The sequence below is a fragment of the Passer domesticus genome, chromosome 2 (assembly GCF_036417665.1).
Source record: "Passer domesticus isolate bPasDom1 chromosome 2, bPasDom1.hap1, whole genome shotgun sequence".
Taxonomy (NCBI): Eukaryota; Metazoa; Chordata; class Aves; order Passeriformes; family Passeridae; genus Passer; species Passer domesticus.
The window spans coordinates 54,635,924-54,653,874 of NC_087475.1; the positions used below are offsets into that span (position 1 = coordinate 54,635,924).

At 35.9% G+C, this 17,951-nt stretch overlaps 1 protein-coding gene across 7 annotated transcripts in view; it reads left to right on the plus strand.

The window, feature by feature from the left end:
- Positions 1-17,951, plus strand: part of PCDH9 (protocadherin 9) — a 673,415-nt gene that overhangs the window by 425,921 nt on the left and 229,543 nt on the right. For 2 of the 7 annotated variants that reach the window (XM_064408612.1, XM_064408613.1), the window contains one exon: positions 11,261-11,462. In XM_064408612.1, the coding sequence (XP_064264682.1) occupies positions 11,261-11,462 (202 nt within the window). Of the gene's footprint in view, positions 1-11,260; positions 11,463-12,357; positions 14,264-17,951 lie in introns of those variants that run through there. The other 5 variants (XM_064408614.1, XM_064408615.1, XM_064408616.1 and 2 more) reach the window with 4 other exon arrangements.

Consider the following 17,951-nt stretch of genomic DNA (forward strand, 5'->3'; position numbering starts at 1 on the left):
CTTTCTAGAATCATAGCATGCAACCGTTCTTGTCCTCAAAGAGCAGTGCTGCTGCTGTTTCTGCTTTCTGTGCTTGTAGGAGAAGACACGACTGCTGACTCAGAGTTAATTGTAATCCAGTGAGTTGACAGTGACAGATACCCATACATGCCACTGCTAGTTCAGGAAACAATGTCCTAAATTACTATTCTCCAACAACATCCTTAAATTGAGAGCCTCCTTCCCTTCCCTCCTCCTGTTCCCATGTTAATACAAAATATCCTTAGAGTCTTTATAAGTATTCTGATTTTTTTCTGCGTTTTTTAGTCCTTTTTTATTGAGGATCCATATAATCTTAATTGAATTTCTTCAAACTCACATAAATAATAAAAGTGGAAGATTTCCATCATGATGTCACTATGAACACCAGTTAGTTTAGAGTGTGATCATTTACAGGCCTTCAGATTTTCTTTCCCCCCCCCCCACCTTTTTCTTTCAGTTTAAGACAGTCGCTACCTTTAAAGCCCTTTGGTACAAACTTCCTAGTGGACATTAGTCATTTGTTGTTAAGTTTGAAGATTTTGAAGTATGTTTTTCTTCCTTTTACATGTATTATTAAAATGAAAGCATTCAAATCACAGATTAATTCTTATATAGAGCAAGGGCTGCATCACCCCAGACAAAAGATTGCTACCTTCACACAAGATCCATGTCCTGCTTGATTTCCAAGGTTATATGTGATACTAAAGAATGTTAATGGAACAGAATACTAAAGGGGTTTTTATAACATCTGTCTTTTTGCTGAAGATCACTGTAAATTTTCCTGCTACCTGACACTGCAGAACTCTGCATATGTGCTGTAGTTACTAACAGGAATGGAAACTTAAATACACAGTACTTTTGTAGCACAGTAATTTTAGGCTTCAAGAGTAAGATGCGGCATCAGTAATGATTGTTGACATACTACATGTATCAGTTTACTCAATATAATTAATAAGCCTTAGTTGATGTAACACTTCTGTAACTCATTAAATACTATAAATATAATTTATGTTAAAATTATACATGTAAATGCAAATATAGTAGTCAATTTTTTCATATATGAAAATAATAGGGTTACTTTTATAAGCAGTCTCCAGATAATATACAGACCTGAGACAGGAAATATTCTCAATTGTTCCTTCTCACATTTAAAAATGTGATTTATAGGTTAAAGTAAGTCCCTGAAGGTTTATTATACTGTTCACATTATGGAAGCTGGATGAGTTTTACAGAATGTAAATCAGGGTAAATATATTATTATAATTTAACTTGTTAAATCTTAGCAACAGCTGTTTCTGCATTTAGTACTTCATATGCATTATTGATCAGCACATGCTTTTACTAATGTAAAACTTCTCAGAGTGTAGAGAAGTTACTCTGGTTATTGTAATTAGTACAGTGCTTCTGAAATGCTTCTTCAATTGAGTGCACTTGTAATGTGCATTATCTGTCACGCTACAAGTACCTCATCACCAAAATAAAACTAAATAAATAAAATGAAGATTGCTGAAGTCTTTGAATTCTTAAGATCACATAAAATACAATTCTATTGCAACTAAAATGTTTATATGTAAGTCAGTGTAGTATCTTTTTGTCAGTGAGATCTATTACTTCAGAGTCTTGCATCTTAAATACTTTCTTTAAACACAGCTAAAATTTTAAGTACTGAATATCTAAAGTCAGTCAGTCATGAACATAATGCAGGATCTAGGTAGGTTAATTTGGGGGATTTAAATTTGAAATCTCTGAACTTCATGTCTCTCTAATGTCAAGGGTTATAACAACAGAGTTGTCAAAGGAATTAATCTGTGTTACATCTTCTAATACATGCCCTAAGTTTACCTTGTCATCTATAGTCAATGATTGAGTACAGGCTTTCCAAAAACGTCATGGTACTGTTATTGTACAATTATATATCTTTTAGGATGGCATGAATGTTGATTAGAGCTGCCTTTCCTCCTCCATTGATTTTTAATTTTTAATAGGTATATACAAATTGGTTCCATTTTTAATGAACCCTTTCTCAGGCTTTTTTTCCCACAGAATTTCTGGCAAAAATATGTAATAAATATGTCAAGCTAACATGGTTTACTAATGTCTGGTCATTTGGGTGAATAATATTTCTGAAAATGAGTTTAGTTTTCTACTGGCCACACACATGGCTATTTTCCTTTATGTTGTATTGAACAGAACTTTCCATTTTTTCTCTCCATTTTCCTTTCCTGCATGTATCTGAGATATTAATTTTCATAATTGTAGGCTTAGAACTGATTTTCTATATCTCAGACAATTAATTCAGGAGGATGGGGGCTAATATTTAAAATGTTCAACATTTATTAATGTTTTACCAGACTCCAAAGTTGAATAAGACTCTGATATAGACTACATTAAATTTAACACTTAGCTTTCCCATTATGTCAAATTTACCTTGCAGTCAAGATGATTTTAAGTAAATAGCAATACTTATTAAGAAAAGGACTATTTTCCTTTTAGGTGGATATTAGGAAGGCAAAACTTAAAACATATGATAGTCCTGTGTCTAGTGTCTTTAGTTAAAGGTTTGTCAATCTTCTGAATGTCTAAATTAAGAGCAAAACCAAACCAAACAAAACAAAAAAGAAAAAACCCAACCCCCCAAAAAACCTAAAAAATGCAGGAAGAATTTATGAAATAAAGACTATAGTTTCATTAAATAAAATGAAGGAAATCACCACATAAATATGGGAAGAATGTGATATTGCCTGAAAAGTTAATGGAAACCACAAGATTTGACTGCAGGTTTTTCTTCATTCACTGTCTCTGAAAAACTAACACAACTCTCCAGCCAGACAGGCTCTTTGTTTTCCATGTTTAAATGTGCCTGGGACCATCTCACTGTCAATTCCTACCTAGTCATGTGTCAGACTGTAATTATTAGTGGTTTTCACCTTTATGAAAAGGCCAGTTCTGTGCAGCTTTAGTAGCAAGACAGATATAATAGGTAATTATATTTATGTTTCCTTTTAATACATTGCAGTGTAATTTTCAGATTTCTATGAAATTTTAGTACTGAGAAATTGAGCAGAAGAAATCAAATTATTGTCTGGTATAGCAACAATTTACATTCTGAAGTCAATACCAACATTGTTACCTTAAGGGGAAAAAGAAGTATATACTGAGGCACTCCAGCTATTTATATGGATAGCATGGTATGAAGAAGTAGTATGAAGAGGCTGTATCAATTGCTTTTTCTTTTTTCATTCTTAGTTTAGCTTGAAAGATTGGCCAAAACCCTATCTATCTCCAGTATCTTGGTTCTGTGGCTAAGATATCAAGATGAGCATGGAGAATGGATTATCCCCTGCAAGCAGGATCCTTGAATAAGGACTACCATGGGGACTGCATGATGAAGTTTAGTTTAGAAGCAGCCAAGAAAAAATAACTCTATTTCTCTTAGCAAATTGCAGGGATCGAATGCACAATTTGTAAGAACACAGACTTGAGCCAAGCTTATCAGGGAAGAGCAAAAGTGTCTTTTAATAAGAAAATAGATTGATTTTATCTCAAATTTACATTTTTTTACAAAAGTCAGTGAAACATGAAAGAAGGTGTGTATCAGTGAGCTAAGTTATACAAAGCCCTGTTTGATGTGTTTAGTGGCCTTCTTGTGAGATACACTACAACAGTCCTTGACTGATCTTTCCAAACTGGAACAGAATGTGGATTGTATATTTAAGGGGCCTTTTACTAAGTCAATCAGAACTGCAATATATAACAAATCATTGTTTATTTGTAAAACAAAGTGATACAGCAACCATATGTTAATTCAAAGACCTTGCCAGTTCTTTCTGTGGAGCAAATACAAACATAGATATGTTTTGTTAAAATGGTTACTAATCTGTTTTTGTGACTTGGCCTTCATTCACAAGATTGATCTCAAAAAATAATTTAAAAAACCAAAAAATCCATGTTGTAGTACATGAAATAGGAATCTTTGTTTTGATCCTGGAAGGAACAAACTTTATGAAACAGAAAGCTTCTACAAAGACATTTGGAATTAAGCACAGATCTTTCTTGTGTCTTTACAACATCTTCTTAAACTTGTTCACAAACAGTATCTTTTATGCAATCATTATGCAATCATCATTTAATCATCCCATGTGCTTTTTAGGGTATTTGTCTACTGTTTGCACTTGATTTTATTTTAATATCCTTCTCCTCTGACGTCTTTATTCACAAGTGAAACTTCAGTAAATTATGTCAGGTACAGATTCTTCTGTTTATTTTCCATAATAATGGTAAATTGTTTGTTCAAGTTTCACTTTTAAGGCTCCATATCAACAATCTTTCCATAAGGAAAATATTCCCAGAATGTTTTTTTGAAGTGGTTTTTCCTTCATAATATTTCTTTGTATAGCATAATAGCTCAGAAAAGTATACCATAATACCTCAGAAAAGAAAGGAAAATAGTTTTTGTTGATTAAAACCTCCATATCCGAAATAAAATATTTCAATGACAATTAAAAAATATGCTGGAATACATATTCTGATATGCAGACCTACATCCCATTCTGTAAAGTTTAATTTGACTTGCTGTGAACTGAATATTTTAGTGGCTTCTCCTTGTTTGGAAAATCAAGGAGAGAAATCAAGGCTTTTCATTCACAACTGTATTGAGTGAAGAAGTTTAAAGTACCTAATTTGTAAACTCAAAATGCAACTCAGCTGGTTAAAATTCAGCAGGTTCTATTTCCAGCTACACAGTGTAGGAATGTTTTTTTAATTACAGCTTGGTTTATAACAATGGATAGGATCTGTAGCCAAATTTGTCCCTGTGAGACATTCAGCAATGGAACAATAGTATAATTATTTCTGGGATCCCTGATTAGCAAAAACAATACAATAGTTGTACAAAGCTTGAAGGTTTGGTTTTTGGAGTAAAAAAGAAGCTAAATCTCTTCTTAATACTGATTTCTGTAACTTGCTGTATGATTCAAGTACATAATTGGAAATAAAATGCATTTTAGAAGCTAGTGCACAATGGAAAGAATGGAACAATTTTGAAATTTAGTACTTGCACTTCCTACATTAAAGTTCTGTTTCCACACAGCTCATAACTCACCGGCCACAGGACATTTCAAACACTTGATATCACATGGCATGATTTTTCCTGTACTTCAGGTTTTTAGCACTGAGGTCAACAAAATACCTTACATTATTTGCAGCCCACTTTCTACCCATGTATGAGTGCTTCTGGGAAAATAGGGCAGCAGTGAAAAAGTTTAGTCTCATAAGTAATGCTTTAAGCTCTCTAGTATTGGTGTACCTTTTCTAGAATCCGTACTGAGGTACAATTTCTACCAATTCTTTTGCTTATGTAAGGACTTCAATATTGTAAATATAATGCTCTATGCAACTTTTCCAATGACATAGATTTGTATGATGAAATCAGAAATTGTAGTATCAGAATACATTTTATACAGCTAAGATTGTCAAAAATAAAGTACTTCAGTACAAAATTATGTTTTCAGCTCTGGGAAAATATGAAATTGCATCAAATACTTTAATATTTTCTTTTATTTCCAGTTAGAGTTGACAGAATCACAGAATGGCTGAGGTTGGACAGGGCCTCTAGAGGGTGTCTGGTCAACTCCCTGGTCAAGCAGGGATAATTACAGCTGCTTGTCCAGTGCGTGTCCAGATGGCTTTTGAATATCCCCAAGGAGAGAGACTACACAGTGTATCTACACCACCTGTGCCAGTGCTCAGTCACCCTTCCAGTTAAAAAAAAAAAGCTTTTTGATGTTCAGAACCTCCAGTGTTTCAGTTTGTGCCCATGATTACCTATCCTGTCATTAGGCACCACTGAATTACTAATATTAAGAAGGAATGAGAAAAATAGAATAGGAGAGTATGTGGAAAGAAAAATGACAAGATGCAACACAATTTTAAGTGGTTTCAGTATCTCCAAATAAAATATATTAACAAAGAAAAATGTAATATGCTATGTCAAATACAAGTTCTACTTTTTTGTACTTTATCAGTAAGATTAGAGTGTCCCCATCCTCTACCATCCATTCCTCATCTCTACACCAGAGTTTGTGTTGCTATTTTTATTGGCATTTTCAAGTACCACAGCTATTACTTATATTCCATAATTTCACAAATTACAGTTGTTAGAACGTACTAGGCATCTATTTGACTTTGTTGTAGCAGGAAAAAAGGAGCCAGACCAGCTTCATGTGTCTTTGATTTGATATAATTTGGTTGTTACTATGTTAAAAAAATGTTGGCTGGCTGACCACCTGGTCCGAAAACGGGGTGGAGGGGGTGGGGAAAGTGTTGCTACTACACTTGAACTGTCCTATTTTCAGCACAGGAGTTTGCTATCCATTATCACCATCTGAGATGGTGTTTCTCTTGCGAGTGAGTGCAAAGTCATGCTTCACCTAGATGAGCTTCATGGAATCTGCTGCAATAGGTGATTAAAGGAGAATGATTCCTGATTGTTTTCCTGAATTTTAAACTCAGCCCATGTTCAAAAACCTGACTAAGTCTAATTGTTCTGAATTATGTATTGAAGATGCTTTGACACAGGTAAAATTATATTGCTTTGATTGAATTCTCCTTTCAGTTTTGGGTTTCACATAACAGTGAGGTGATATTTCCTGATTAAAAATAAGGACTGAATTTTTTTCAGGACCCCTTTTCCTCCCCACCAAATGCTTGTTCATGATTGAATATGTCACAGATTTTGGATGTGAGTTTTGGCCAAGTGCTGGGACTTGAACCATAACCTTACCTCATGCTGTATATAATCCCACGTATGTTGTAGTGTAATTAAAATTGTAATTACTTGTTATCATTAGTCCCAGTGTTGTAACAACTATAAACCTCATTACTCAAAATAACTTGAATCTGTCTTTAGGTAAAAATAAATTCAAACCTGGATTTTGTTGCATGAGCAAGTAGATAAACATGAGCATAGTTTAAGTATGTTGGATTTTCTTCTGAAAGAAGAGTTCCTGTCTCTGTTGTAGTGGTGACAAGAAATTCAGTGAACAACCAGTGAGGGGCTCAGTACTAGATCTGGACCATGCATAACATCCTGTGATATGTGCTTCTGGTGGACAGTCTGTGTAACTTGCCCAAGCTATATATGCATGCTGTGTTGGTGTGAATTCACTGGCAAACTACAAGCTGAACCAGACAGGAGTAGGAGGCTCCAGGTCTGGGTGAGGGTATTTGAGAAGCAATGGGAAAATGCTGGTATTTGGGGGAGACCCATGAGTGTGGCCTGCCAGTGGGACAAGTGTGTGAGTGCTGCATGTGGGCAGTGAGTCCCCAGTGAGACCAGCTGGTGAGCTGGAGACCTGTGGGGTCAGTAAGGGAGACTGGGATCTGGGCAGGGGTTCTGGGCAGGCAGAGGGCTTGTGATGGTGCTAGGTGCTTGTGAACCTGAGAGTGTGAGGTGTGTGCTGCACTTGTGACTTTCTGTCTGTGAGAGCCGAAGAGGAGGAGGGGATGTGTCCCTGTGTGACTGTGCCTGGTGTGAGTCCTGAATGGGGGGGCTGCTGGGGCCAGAGCCTTATCTGAGGCTGTGTAGCCTCAGCTGTGGCTGAATCAGTGTCTGTGTGTGTGTCTGCATTACATGCTCAGTCTTGGTACTGCAGCAGCTTTCCTAGCCTAGAGATCCCAGGCTCCAACAACCAGGCAGAAGGGTTCTGGAGCAGGCAGTGGAGGCAGTGCCCACATATCACATTACTTGACATTTTTAAGTTCTCAGTACACTGAGGAGAGTCTTTTCAATTACTGGCATGCCCAAGCTTAAACATTTGCTTTGAGTCTCTTTTTTGCAGAAGGCTTGCTCCCCTCATTGTTTTGATATCATAACTTAATCTAAAGTTTCTTTATGGACTGCATGTTGTCCATCCATCATCTCTGGAACTGGGTCACTGTTTACATGACCCTTAGATTTTTTTATAACCCTTTGTAATGATTTGTGGATTCCTTAGTGGGCAGCTGTTGTGGTGGAGAATGGAAACTTCAGAGAAAATTTATTAAAGAAGTCCTGCTGTTGAGTCATGGGATGTAGAAAGGCCCCCCCGTGCTTTCTAAACTTCTCATAGAGGAATTTAGCTGTCACTGAATCCAGTCTTAACCCCAGACTTTTTCAATGGTTTAAGTAACTTTGTCCCACTGGATTAATCATGGCAAATCAGATACATTTATATAAAGATGACTTAATTTATTATTTAGATGACAAATTATTAGACAAAGGATCTCAATGAGATTTATTTACTACAGAATGTAAAACTAAAACTACTAGACTGTATAGTGTAGGTACAGTGCACTATATCAAAGCTATTAGATAAAGCTCGCAAAAAGGAAACCATTATTAAGTAAAGATTGATATAACTCGCTACAACAATGCTCATGGGCAGATCTCTTTCACTCAGCCTCAACCCCTCCTTGAAGGGGTTTCCCTAGTTCAAGGGAGAAAACTTCATACACTCCAGGAAGGAATACATGAGAGGAACCCAACTGTGTGAAAGGGGACTGGACTTCTACAGTGTATAGTGATTGACTGCCAGTCATATGTCTCCAGGTCTCCTTAGCAGCTCATCTGTCAAATCTGTGCCTCACTATCAGGATCTTCATTTGGAGTTGGTGAGCCAGACTACTTTTATCATAATTCAATGCCAAAATCAGCACATGACAGCACCTCACAGCCCATCACTGATAGCTTGCAATATAGGGCATTATTTGAGTTGACCAAATTCCAAAGCAGATCACTCTGCTACAGTGGCTCAGAAAGGCAAGCAAATATACTTTTCTCTCATAATTTAAAGTATGGATTTAAAAATTAATAGCAAAGAAATTGCCAGTATAAGCGTTAGGCTCAGGTCATTTTACTGACTAACTGGTCTCTGTCACTGTCAGTATAGAGTGAGAGCAGATTTTGGCTAGTATGAGGAATTTTTGTTACCCAAGATCAGTACTTTTACTATATAACTCATGAAATAGGACATTTTTTAATTATGCATTCTTCTATTTGTTTAAGTGGTTAATTAGTTATAGGGGTTTTATTATTTTGCAGGTCTTAAAACTGAATTTGTCATCTCCTCCCCTTTTTTAGGGCTTAATTTTCTCAGTCATTAATGTCTTCTTATAGAGTCTTTTAGGTTTAAAACAAATAAAAGCAATCTCCTTTTCTCACCTCATAGTGCGACCTGGGGAGGGGGTGGGGATAGGGAGATGAACCACCACAGTTTTCCACTTGCTGACTTTGCTAGTGACATAAATTCTTAGTTTGGAAAAACAATCTCCAATTTTATCTTTCTGAAAGTAGTTTCAGAAAGAGAAGATTTTAAGTTGTGTAGTTAGCTACATTTCTATTGTGCTCATATTGAAGGGGAAGAAATTGTTCAGGGTGGTAGTTCCAGAAGAAAAAAAGTTGTAAGAAGAAGTAACAAAGTGTGAGCTGAAGCTTTTCTTAGTGACATATATAGAGTTAGGTTCTCTGTTGATGTAGTGAATACATCCAATGACTCAGAGGATCTATTTGGTTTTCTACAGTTGGATTCTAATCCTAAAGCTAGAAAAGGAACTTAAAAGCAAAATACTAATTATAAATTCACAGCCAAGAGCAAATAGTATTACATTTACTTCTATACTGAAAAACACAGTAATCTAAAGTTGACTTAATCAACTATATCCACCCAAGGGAGATGAATAAAAAGAAACCTGGCAGATTATATTGATCATCATATAAAATGGTAGCAATTACCATTAACAAATAGTCTTTAATAAGCAGCATACAGTCAGTATTATTAACTTGAGGTTTTTCTCATTAAAAGAAAAATGAAAAAAGGAGAGACAAAAAAGGGAAAGTTAGGGCCTGATGCTGTTTCAGGATGGATACAGGACACCTGATTTTAACTATTTTAAAAAGTGTTAACTAGTGGAAGATACCTGTTGCAATATTTTCCAAATATTTCCTTCTCTTCTGGCTCTGTATAAATCTTGAATCATTAGCTTAGATATACCCCATAAATTTCAGATTACTAATATTGATGAGAAATAACCATTAAACTAAACAGTTACTATGCTTAAGAAAAACTTTGTGAATCTCTACTTTATCCTAAATTAATGTAGCAAACCAGACCACTGAAGCTGCCAAATTTTTTTTGTGGGAACATGTGCTTAACTTAATTCAATCACTCTCTTGAGGTACTCTTAAACTAGTTTCTTCCAATCCTTCAAAGATGCAGTATTTTGATCCATGAAGACCTGTAATATTCCTTTCATCCAACATTCATGGTTGCTAAACAATTTGCAGTGCTGCTATCAGCTCTGAAGCTCTTGGGGAATCACTGTATCATTCTGTAGCCACAATTCAAAAGTCAGATTATTTCTCCAGATGAAAGAGGATCAAAATCAATAACAGTTAACTAATCCAAGTGTACACTGAAGGGGTTTTTTTTTTTTTCCTTTTCAAATGGCTAAATGTTTATTTTTTTAAGAAGTTCAGTAAAATGTGTAATTCTGTCTCTCAGTCCCTGTGTTTTTTGTAAAAAACTCTGTGCTGTTTTATTTCTCCTACCAAATTGATAATTGTTTATTCTGTCGTATTTTGTGATTCTTTGCTGACCGCTGTGGATTCACACATATATTATCAATCCTAATTATACATTTTAGGTACATGACTGCTATCAGTTAAATATAGACAGTTATTTATTTATGCTACTATACCTGAAAGATGACGACCATTTTTATGGGTTTCTTTAGCTTGGTGGGTGTCTTTTTTTCCAGTTTGAATAATGATAATGCAGTTTTTAACCTCAGAAATATATACTTATTACATTTTTCATGTCATTTGCTTTTCATAACATATTTTCTAATGGTTTCTGCTTCTCAGAGAGAGGATTTTTAATAGATTGTGTTTTGCAAATAATGAAAAATATACCTAATTTTCCACTGATCAATTTCTTAGAAGTTTACTTCACAGATGAGCACATATAGACCTTTGAAATTTGGCTCTTCCATTTGCCAATTTCCCATCTAAAAGGAAGCCAGAAAAAAAAAAAAAAAAGACAAACCAACCCACAAGCAAACAGCAAGCAAACTTGATAATAACAATTGCTTTATAAGCATTCCCAGGGATCTATTTGTATGTCAAAAGTTAAAAAAAAAAATAAAAATCAAGATAACTGAAAAGAAGAGCACTAATCAGTGTGTCCTGTGCTCTTCTTTGTAGTCCCAGCGCCGTGTTACATTTCACCTCCCCGATGGCTCCCAGGAAAGCTGCAGTGACAGTGGTCTGGGAGACCACGAGCCAGTGGGTGGTGGAACCCTGATCTCACACCCTCTCCCTCTGGTTCAGCCGCAGGATGAATTCTACGACCAGGCTTCACCGGACAAGAGGACTGAAGCTGATGGCAATTCTGACCCCAACTCGGGTGAGTCACCATCATGGCCCTGCTTATCTGAGTTGCTTTGCTAACTTGGTACTTTCTTTTTCATTTCTTTGAGCTTTGCAATGGTAGAGATGTTTATAAGCACGTGCATGAATATTTGTTCATATTAGCGCATAAGGATTGTTTGGAAATTATGTAGTTTGCCTGAAGTGCCTCATGTTGTAATTTGACTATGGAAAGAAAAGTATATCCAGTAGAATAAATGGCGTCATACTAATTGCACAGTAAGTAATAATAGCAGGGGAGAAGGTTGTCCTACAAGGTAGCAAGTTTTTCCTGATGTCTGCAGTGCTGTAGCTAGTTAGCTTTAGACTTTGTTTTAGGAAAGTAATTCTAAATATCAATTTAAGTTCAAGGACATGGAGGTTGCACTGTCTTTTAGACTAACAAGGAAGTCAGTAAATCAGTGAAGCACTGAAAAAATTGAAAGAACCCAAATTTCTTAACAGCCTTACAATTCCCCCTTCTAACATTAAGAATCACAGGGTTTCTTTGTTAACTTGGAATGGCATGATGTATTGGAACTGTCAGATAGGGATTTTTGTACCAATATTAAGGATGAACTATTTGATTTGGGAACTTCTACCTTTCTCGTCTGTCCTCCTCTATAATACATTTACTTTATTGCTGTGTTTTTGTGAGAGCACTTAAAACTGAAGCAAGATCTTAACCAATAGGGTGACTAGTATTTTGACATTGCACAGAGAGGGGGAAGTAGCACTGCTCTTAAGTTTTTTGGTTTTTGTCTAGAATGTGAGACAAAGGTTAAAAATCTATCTGTGCTTTTGGAAGGTAATTGAACCTGAGTCCTCTTGCATCCCAGGAACATAGAAATAAGAAATAGTTTCTGTCTTTGGCATTTCTCCCTTTTGTATAGATGATTAATTTGTCACTGGGCCTGTACAAACCAGGAGAGAAGGTGACCTTGGGATCTCATGAACAATATTAAGGTCCATCTCCTCATTTGGGCAGAGCTGGATCTGAATGATGACATTTACATCATGGCAGATGACAACACGAACTGTGGAATATTGACTTTGGAAATATTTTTCTCATATGTATATAGGAAGACCAAGAGGTTGTGTTGGATGAAACTCTGCAAAGAAACAATTTGAAATGTTTACTGAGAGTTGCATTCTGGTTTCTTTTCCTCTATTTTCCTTTTACTTTTCTTTTTTTTTTTTTTTTTATTTTTCTCCCCTGGATATGATACCTTCATTTTCTTCTCTTTACCAAAACAGAAATGTTTTTGGAACTATGATGATAAACCCTTAATCTGTATAAATACAAAGAATGATAAAAGAATAGCAACTATGAATGGATTGACTCTGGAGCAAGAATGTATGTCTGCTTAAGCAAGCGAGGAGCTTAAGTGGAATTATCTGGTTAATTCTCTGACCACATATGAGACTTGTGAAAGATTTAACAACATCAGAGAGGAGTTTTTAAGGCAACATTGAATGTTGGCATTGTTGCATTGGCTTCACAGACTCTGAATTGTGAATCTCTTCAAAAGGCAGCATAAAAGTCCTTCAGGAGAGTTAGGAGAAAAGGGCTTAGTAAACTTCATAGCAAGTTATTAAAAGTGCAGTTTTAGAAATTTTGTGTTAAACACATTGTACAAACACAGTCTATTAATCATGATCATCTATTCATGCCTAATATAGACACTAATAGAATATTAGTCAGAATGAGTAAGTGTTCTTAAAAGCTATATGAAAAGTTTTAATGTGTTTGTGGTTACACCTAATTTAGCCTTAGGGATGCTAAATTTGTGTCAAATTTATGAAAATCTAACCATCAAGTGATACTAACTATTAGTGAAGTATTGAAGTATAGTGGGTTTTTTTTGTTTTATTTTGTTTTTTACCAGATATTGAAACAGTACACTCTGTATCTCACCAAATCTCACAAACTAAGAAAGGAATTTCATGGTCAATAACATGACAGAAATTTTCCTAGAAAAATCCAGGCCAGGATGGGAGTAATGTTGTTCATTAGATGGATTTAACTTCTATATTGTATTCAGTATCAAGCTATTGCCTAAGCACTGTATCAAAAGTTATTTTGCTACCGTAGGCACAAGTTTTAATGAGATGTGAAATAAGGTTTAAAGCAGTTTATGGTTACTGAAGATCCTGTGGCAATTTTCGGAAGAGAAAAATGCTGTCTGGTATTAGCCAAAGTTACTTTGTGGGTATTTACCTGTGTTTATGGTTAAAATATGTAGTATCATTTGAACATTGTATTCCTTGACACTCCTAAGCTGAATTTCTAGTTCTATTGCAGTGAAATGTTCCCTAGCTGTATTTAACTGTAGGGATAGTTTTGTTTCAGTGGCTGTTTAAGGGATTGCTGGTTATGATAATAGGACATGCTAAGGTGAAAGATACAACTGTAAAGGAATAAAGCCCTAGTGGAGAGTTGTAGTATTACCATCTACATGTACTGCTAGCAGTTTTGGATGATAGGTGTTGCATAACAATATTTTTGTTCTAAATGCTTCAACTGAAGAGAAAGAACAGTTTTTGGGAAAATTTGCAAATGACCTCTACATCAAAAATTCAGATTTGTTCGACTGTATTTTCATGAAAGTTCATTCTAAGTAAAACTTTGCTTCAGATCATGAGAATGCGATGTTAATCTTGATAGTAAAGTTCTTGCCTCATGCTGAGAGCAATTTTGATTAATGACTTTAATGCTCAGTGAATTGTATGGGTTATTGCTGTACACTGCGAAGTTATGTGAATAAAAATACAGCCATTGTTTCTCAACATAATGTTGCTATTTTAATTATATTTGAAGAGTAACCAAGGCTCAGGTCTTCAAAGCCTGAAATCCAAGGCTCAGGTCTTCAAAACCTGAAATGGGGGGGGGCCGGGGGGGGTGGGGGGGGGGAGGGGAGAAGGGGGAAATGTGGTAAAAATCTTGCTAACTTTTTACACAAAAGAGAAACCTTACTGACATATTTACTTGCATTTGTTGGCTTCTACAGAGACCCAAGAACTACAATTAAATGATTTAATGAAATAAACACACACAGTGAGAGTACATTCATCTAGTTAATCTGAAAACACAAATCTCTCACACCAGGTGAAACTGAAATGAAGAGAGAAGCCAAATATTAACATTGTCAGACACATGCTGTGATTGTAGCTGTGAGAGAAAGGCAACAAGATAGAAATATGAAGTCTTTCATAATGAGATATAAGTCCCAGTTCACATCACTGAAACCTGTCTTCTTTATTTAGGTCTATTACTTTGAGGGTTGTATTCATTTTGCTAAGATATATTTTGCATTTCCCTATTGTAAATTGATCAGTATTAGTGATGGTCAGAGGAGTTTGAACTCCTTATACTTCACCTTTTTCTCATTTGCAGCTTGATACACTTGATTCCTACAAAAAGGAATATATTCCAAAGATCTATCCTCTGAAACAAGTTTTTAAACTTTTAGCATATCACATAAGAATTTAGAAAGTATTCCAGTTCCTTCAGAATGTAAAAAAAAAAAAAAAGGTCAATTTGAAAACAAAAAAAGGTAAAATTGAATTTACTTATACTTCTTTAAAATATCTTTCATTTACCAAAATTCCTGCTTTCTAATGGTTTTAAATGTACATATTAAGAAGTGTACTTTTAACACAAACATCTGTATCATCAGTTGCATTAAAACTGTACAGCTCTCTTATGTATTTTAATATTAATTATTTCTTCAGGTACTGCTCAAAAAAACCCTGTGCTTTTCTTCTCCAACAGTTACTTGCAGACTGTTATTTTTCATTTCTATAAGTGTGGTTCTCATCAACGTAGTAAAAAAATCTACCTTATTAGTGAAGAATTCTTCTTTCACTGTGGTTTAGCAAAGGTTGTCAGGGACTTAAATGTGGACTGGAATTGTTAACATATCTAAGAGGTGCTTGCAGCAGAGCTGTGGAATAGAACTGTACGAAGTAAAAATGTGCCTCCTAGTGTAAGGAAGGGGAAAAATGCATTTTCATGAAAATGCTTGATAAATCACATTTTGATAGCTGCAAGCTGTGGATGTGATTCATTTTTCTTCAAAGAGATAAAGAGGAATAGCATATATTTAGTGGAGTGTTAGAACTGCTGTAGGGAGAAAGCCTACTGCACACTGTGGATGAATCTATGAAATAATTCCAATGGTTCAAAGCCAGACAGAAATATAATATTTATATCTTCTGATACATGTTTACGAAGCTAAGTAAATGTTTGCCTAATTTCTACACCTCATTAATAAGTAGAATCAATATAGATCAACAAAGTAATAGTTTCATAAACACATGGAGCTGTAGCAAAAATTGTAACATACCCACCAGTTTCAAGATCATGTTTTTATTTAGCAAAATTAAATAGAACTTCTATTATATCCTATGTTACTTCCAAAGCAATTCTTGGAAGTAATGTTATAATGCTGTCTTTCAGTAATAATGTTTGTGGATAGCTTTTTTATTTCCAGTGCAATAAAATCTGTGTAGTTAAATTTGGCTGATAAATACCTGAGTTCACACTTTTTAATAAACCTAATACTATGGCAATTTAGTCAAGTAATGTCAGGGGTGTTAAATGGTTCTCTAATTCCAGTAATAAGTAGGAATATCTCTGCGGCAGTGGCTTAATTATGATTAAAGTTCAGAGTAATGGCAAGACTGCCTTGTATTACACTTGGTCATATGACAGTGTCCCATGTGGAGAGGCTAAGCCTCTCCTGCAAAGAGCTTTGGTTTTACAGTGTCACTATCATTACACCCAGTGGGTGATGATGGTTTAACCTTGAGGGCATACCCTCTGCTAAATCCTGTCTTTCATTTTGCTGTCTCCAAAGTTTCTTCTTTGGCAATACTGGAGTAGTCCATAGCTAAACAGCCTCAGGTGTAGAAAGAAATGCTACTGTATTAATGCCTAGATCTAGATAATTTGCTGTCCACAGTTATTCTTATGTTTTCATAATATGAGACTATAAGAACTAAAATAGGAACATTTGCCTTTGAGTCATAGCCTCCATTTCATTAAACACGAGTTCATACCTCACACAGAATCTAACACTGTCACATTTAGCTACAGGCAAGCAGGAGTAAGAAAAACTGGAGTCAGGTTGGTGAATTAGCCTACAGAAGAGCTATAATATAGTCTGAAGTCTGAATTCAATCTTAGCCCATGCACTTATGACTTTAAAAAGATAAATAAAATCTGAGAGGCATAAGAAGATTACTATCTCTTTACATCTCTTTGATGCCTCATTGCAGTGAGGACTTAAAAATTGTCTTGGTTCAGAAAAGCCACTGTGCTACATCTGTTTCTATTCTACTTTCTTTTCCTCCACACACCAAAGCTAATTGGAGTGTAAATCAGGGGGCCATAACCATTGAGCAGTAGGAGGGGAACTTGTCTCATTGCTTCTCCAAGAGGAACAGATAACTTTCCAAAACTTCCTAGCTGCTGCTGCCTGAGAAGAGCACTTGCAGATCCTCAGCAGTGAGATGAAAAGGCCACATGGAGCAGAGGGACTATGACAAAGGTTAGAGGATTAAAGAAAGGGGAAGCTTGCACATGAGATGAAAGCTGGTGCCTTTGGCCACCGTCACTGATGATACCAAGGGCAGTTTAAAACATCAGATGCTTTTGCCAGGTTAAAACAAAGGACTTAAGGAATTAAGATTAATTTTTCTCCTGTAAGTATTTTCTACTCAAAAGGCCTTTCTTCATATAACCAAAAGCCCAGATCTACTGCAGATATTCACAGACTTTTTAAAGTTTCAATGTTATACCATTATCCAGTGAAACCTCTACCACAGCACAATGCTTTGTGTTTCATACAACTTTCCTTAAATCAAACTGTGGTTTTAAAATATTCCAATAATAAAATAGTCCAGTGATTTATTTCCACTGGTGTTTGATTACATGTTTTATATGGGTGTTCATTGCAAGGTTGTGGGCAGGGAGGCTGCAGAGTGTGCCTCTTTGAGAAGACACTAGAGGCTGCTCCCCATGTTTGACAGGGCCAGTTTTCAGTGGCTCTAAAACAGATTCATTACTTCCCAAAGCTGCACAGCAGCTGGGGAGGAATAAGGAAAATGTGAGAGAAGCAAACCTGCAGACACTAAGGTCCATGATGCAGGAGACATAGAACATTCAGACAGCAAATAGATTCCTCCTCAGGTTGTGGAGGAGGTGGTGGCCCCAGTGGCCCGTGGAGGACCCCACCCTGGAACAGGTAGGTATGCCCTCCCTGAAGGAAGTTGCAGTCCATGAAGGGCATATGCAGGAGTAGGAACTGTGGCCCCTGGAGAGCCCCCTCTGGAGAAGTCTTGTCTTGAAGGCTCACATGCTGTGGAAGGGACCCATGTATCGCTGGGAAAGGACTCTGTGTTGGCCAGAGTAAGAGTAGGATGAGAAAGGAGCGGCAGATACAAAGTTTTACCGACTGACTGCAACTTCTTTTCATATCCA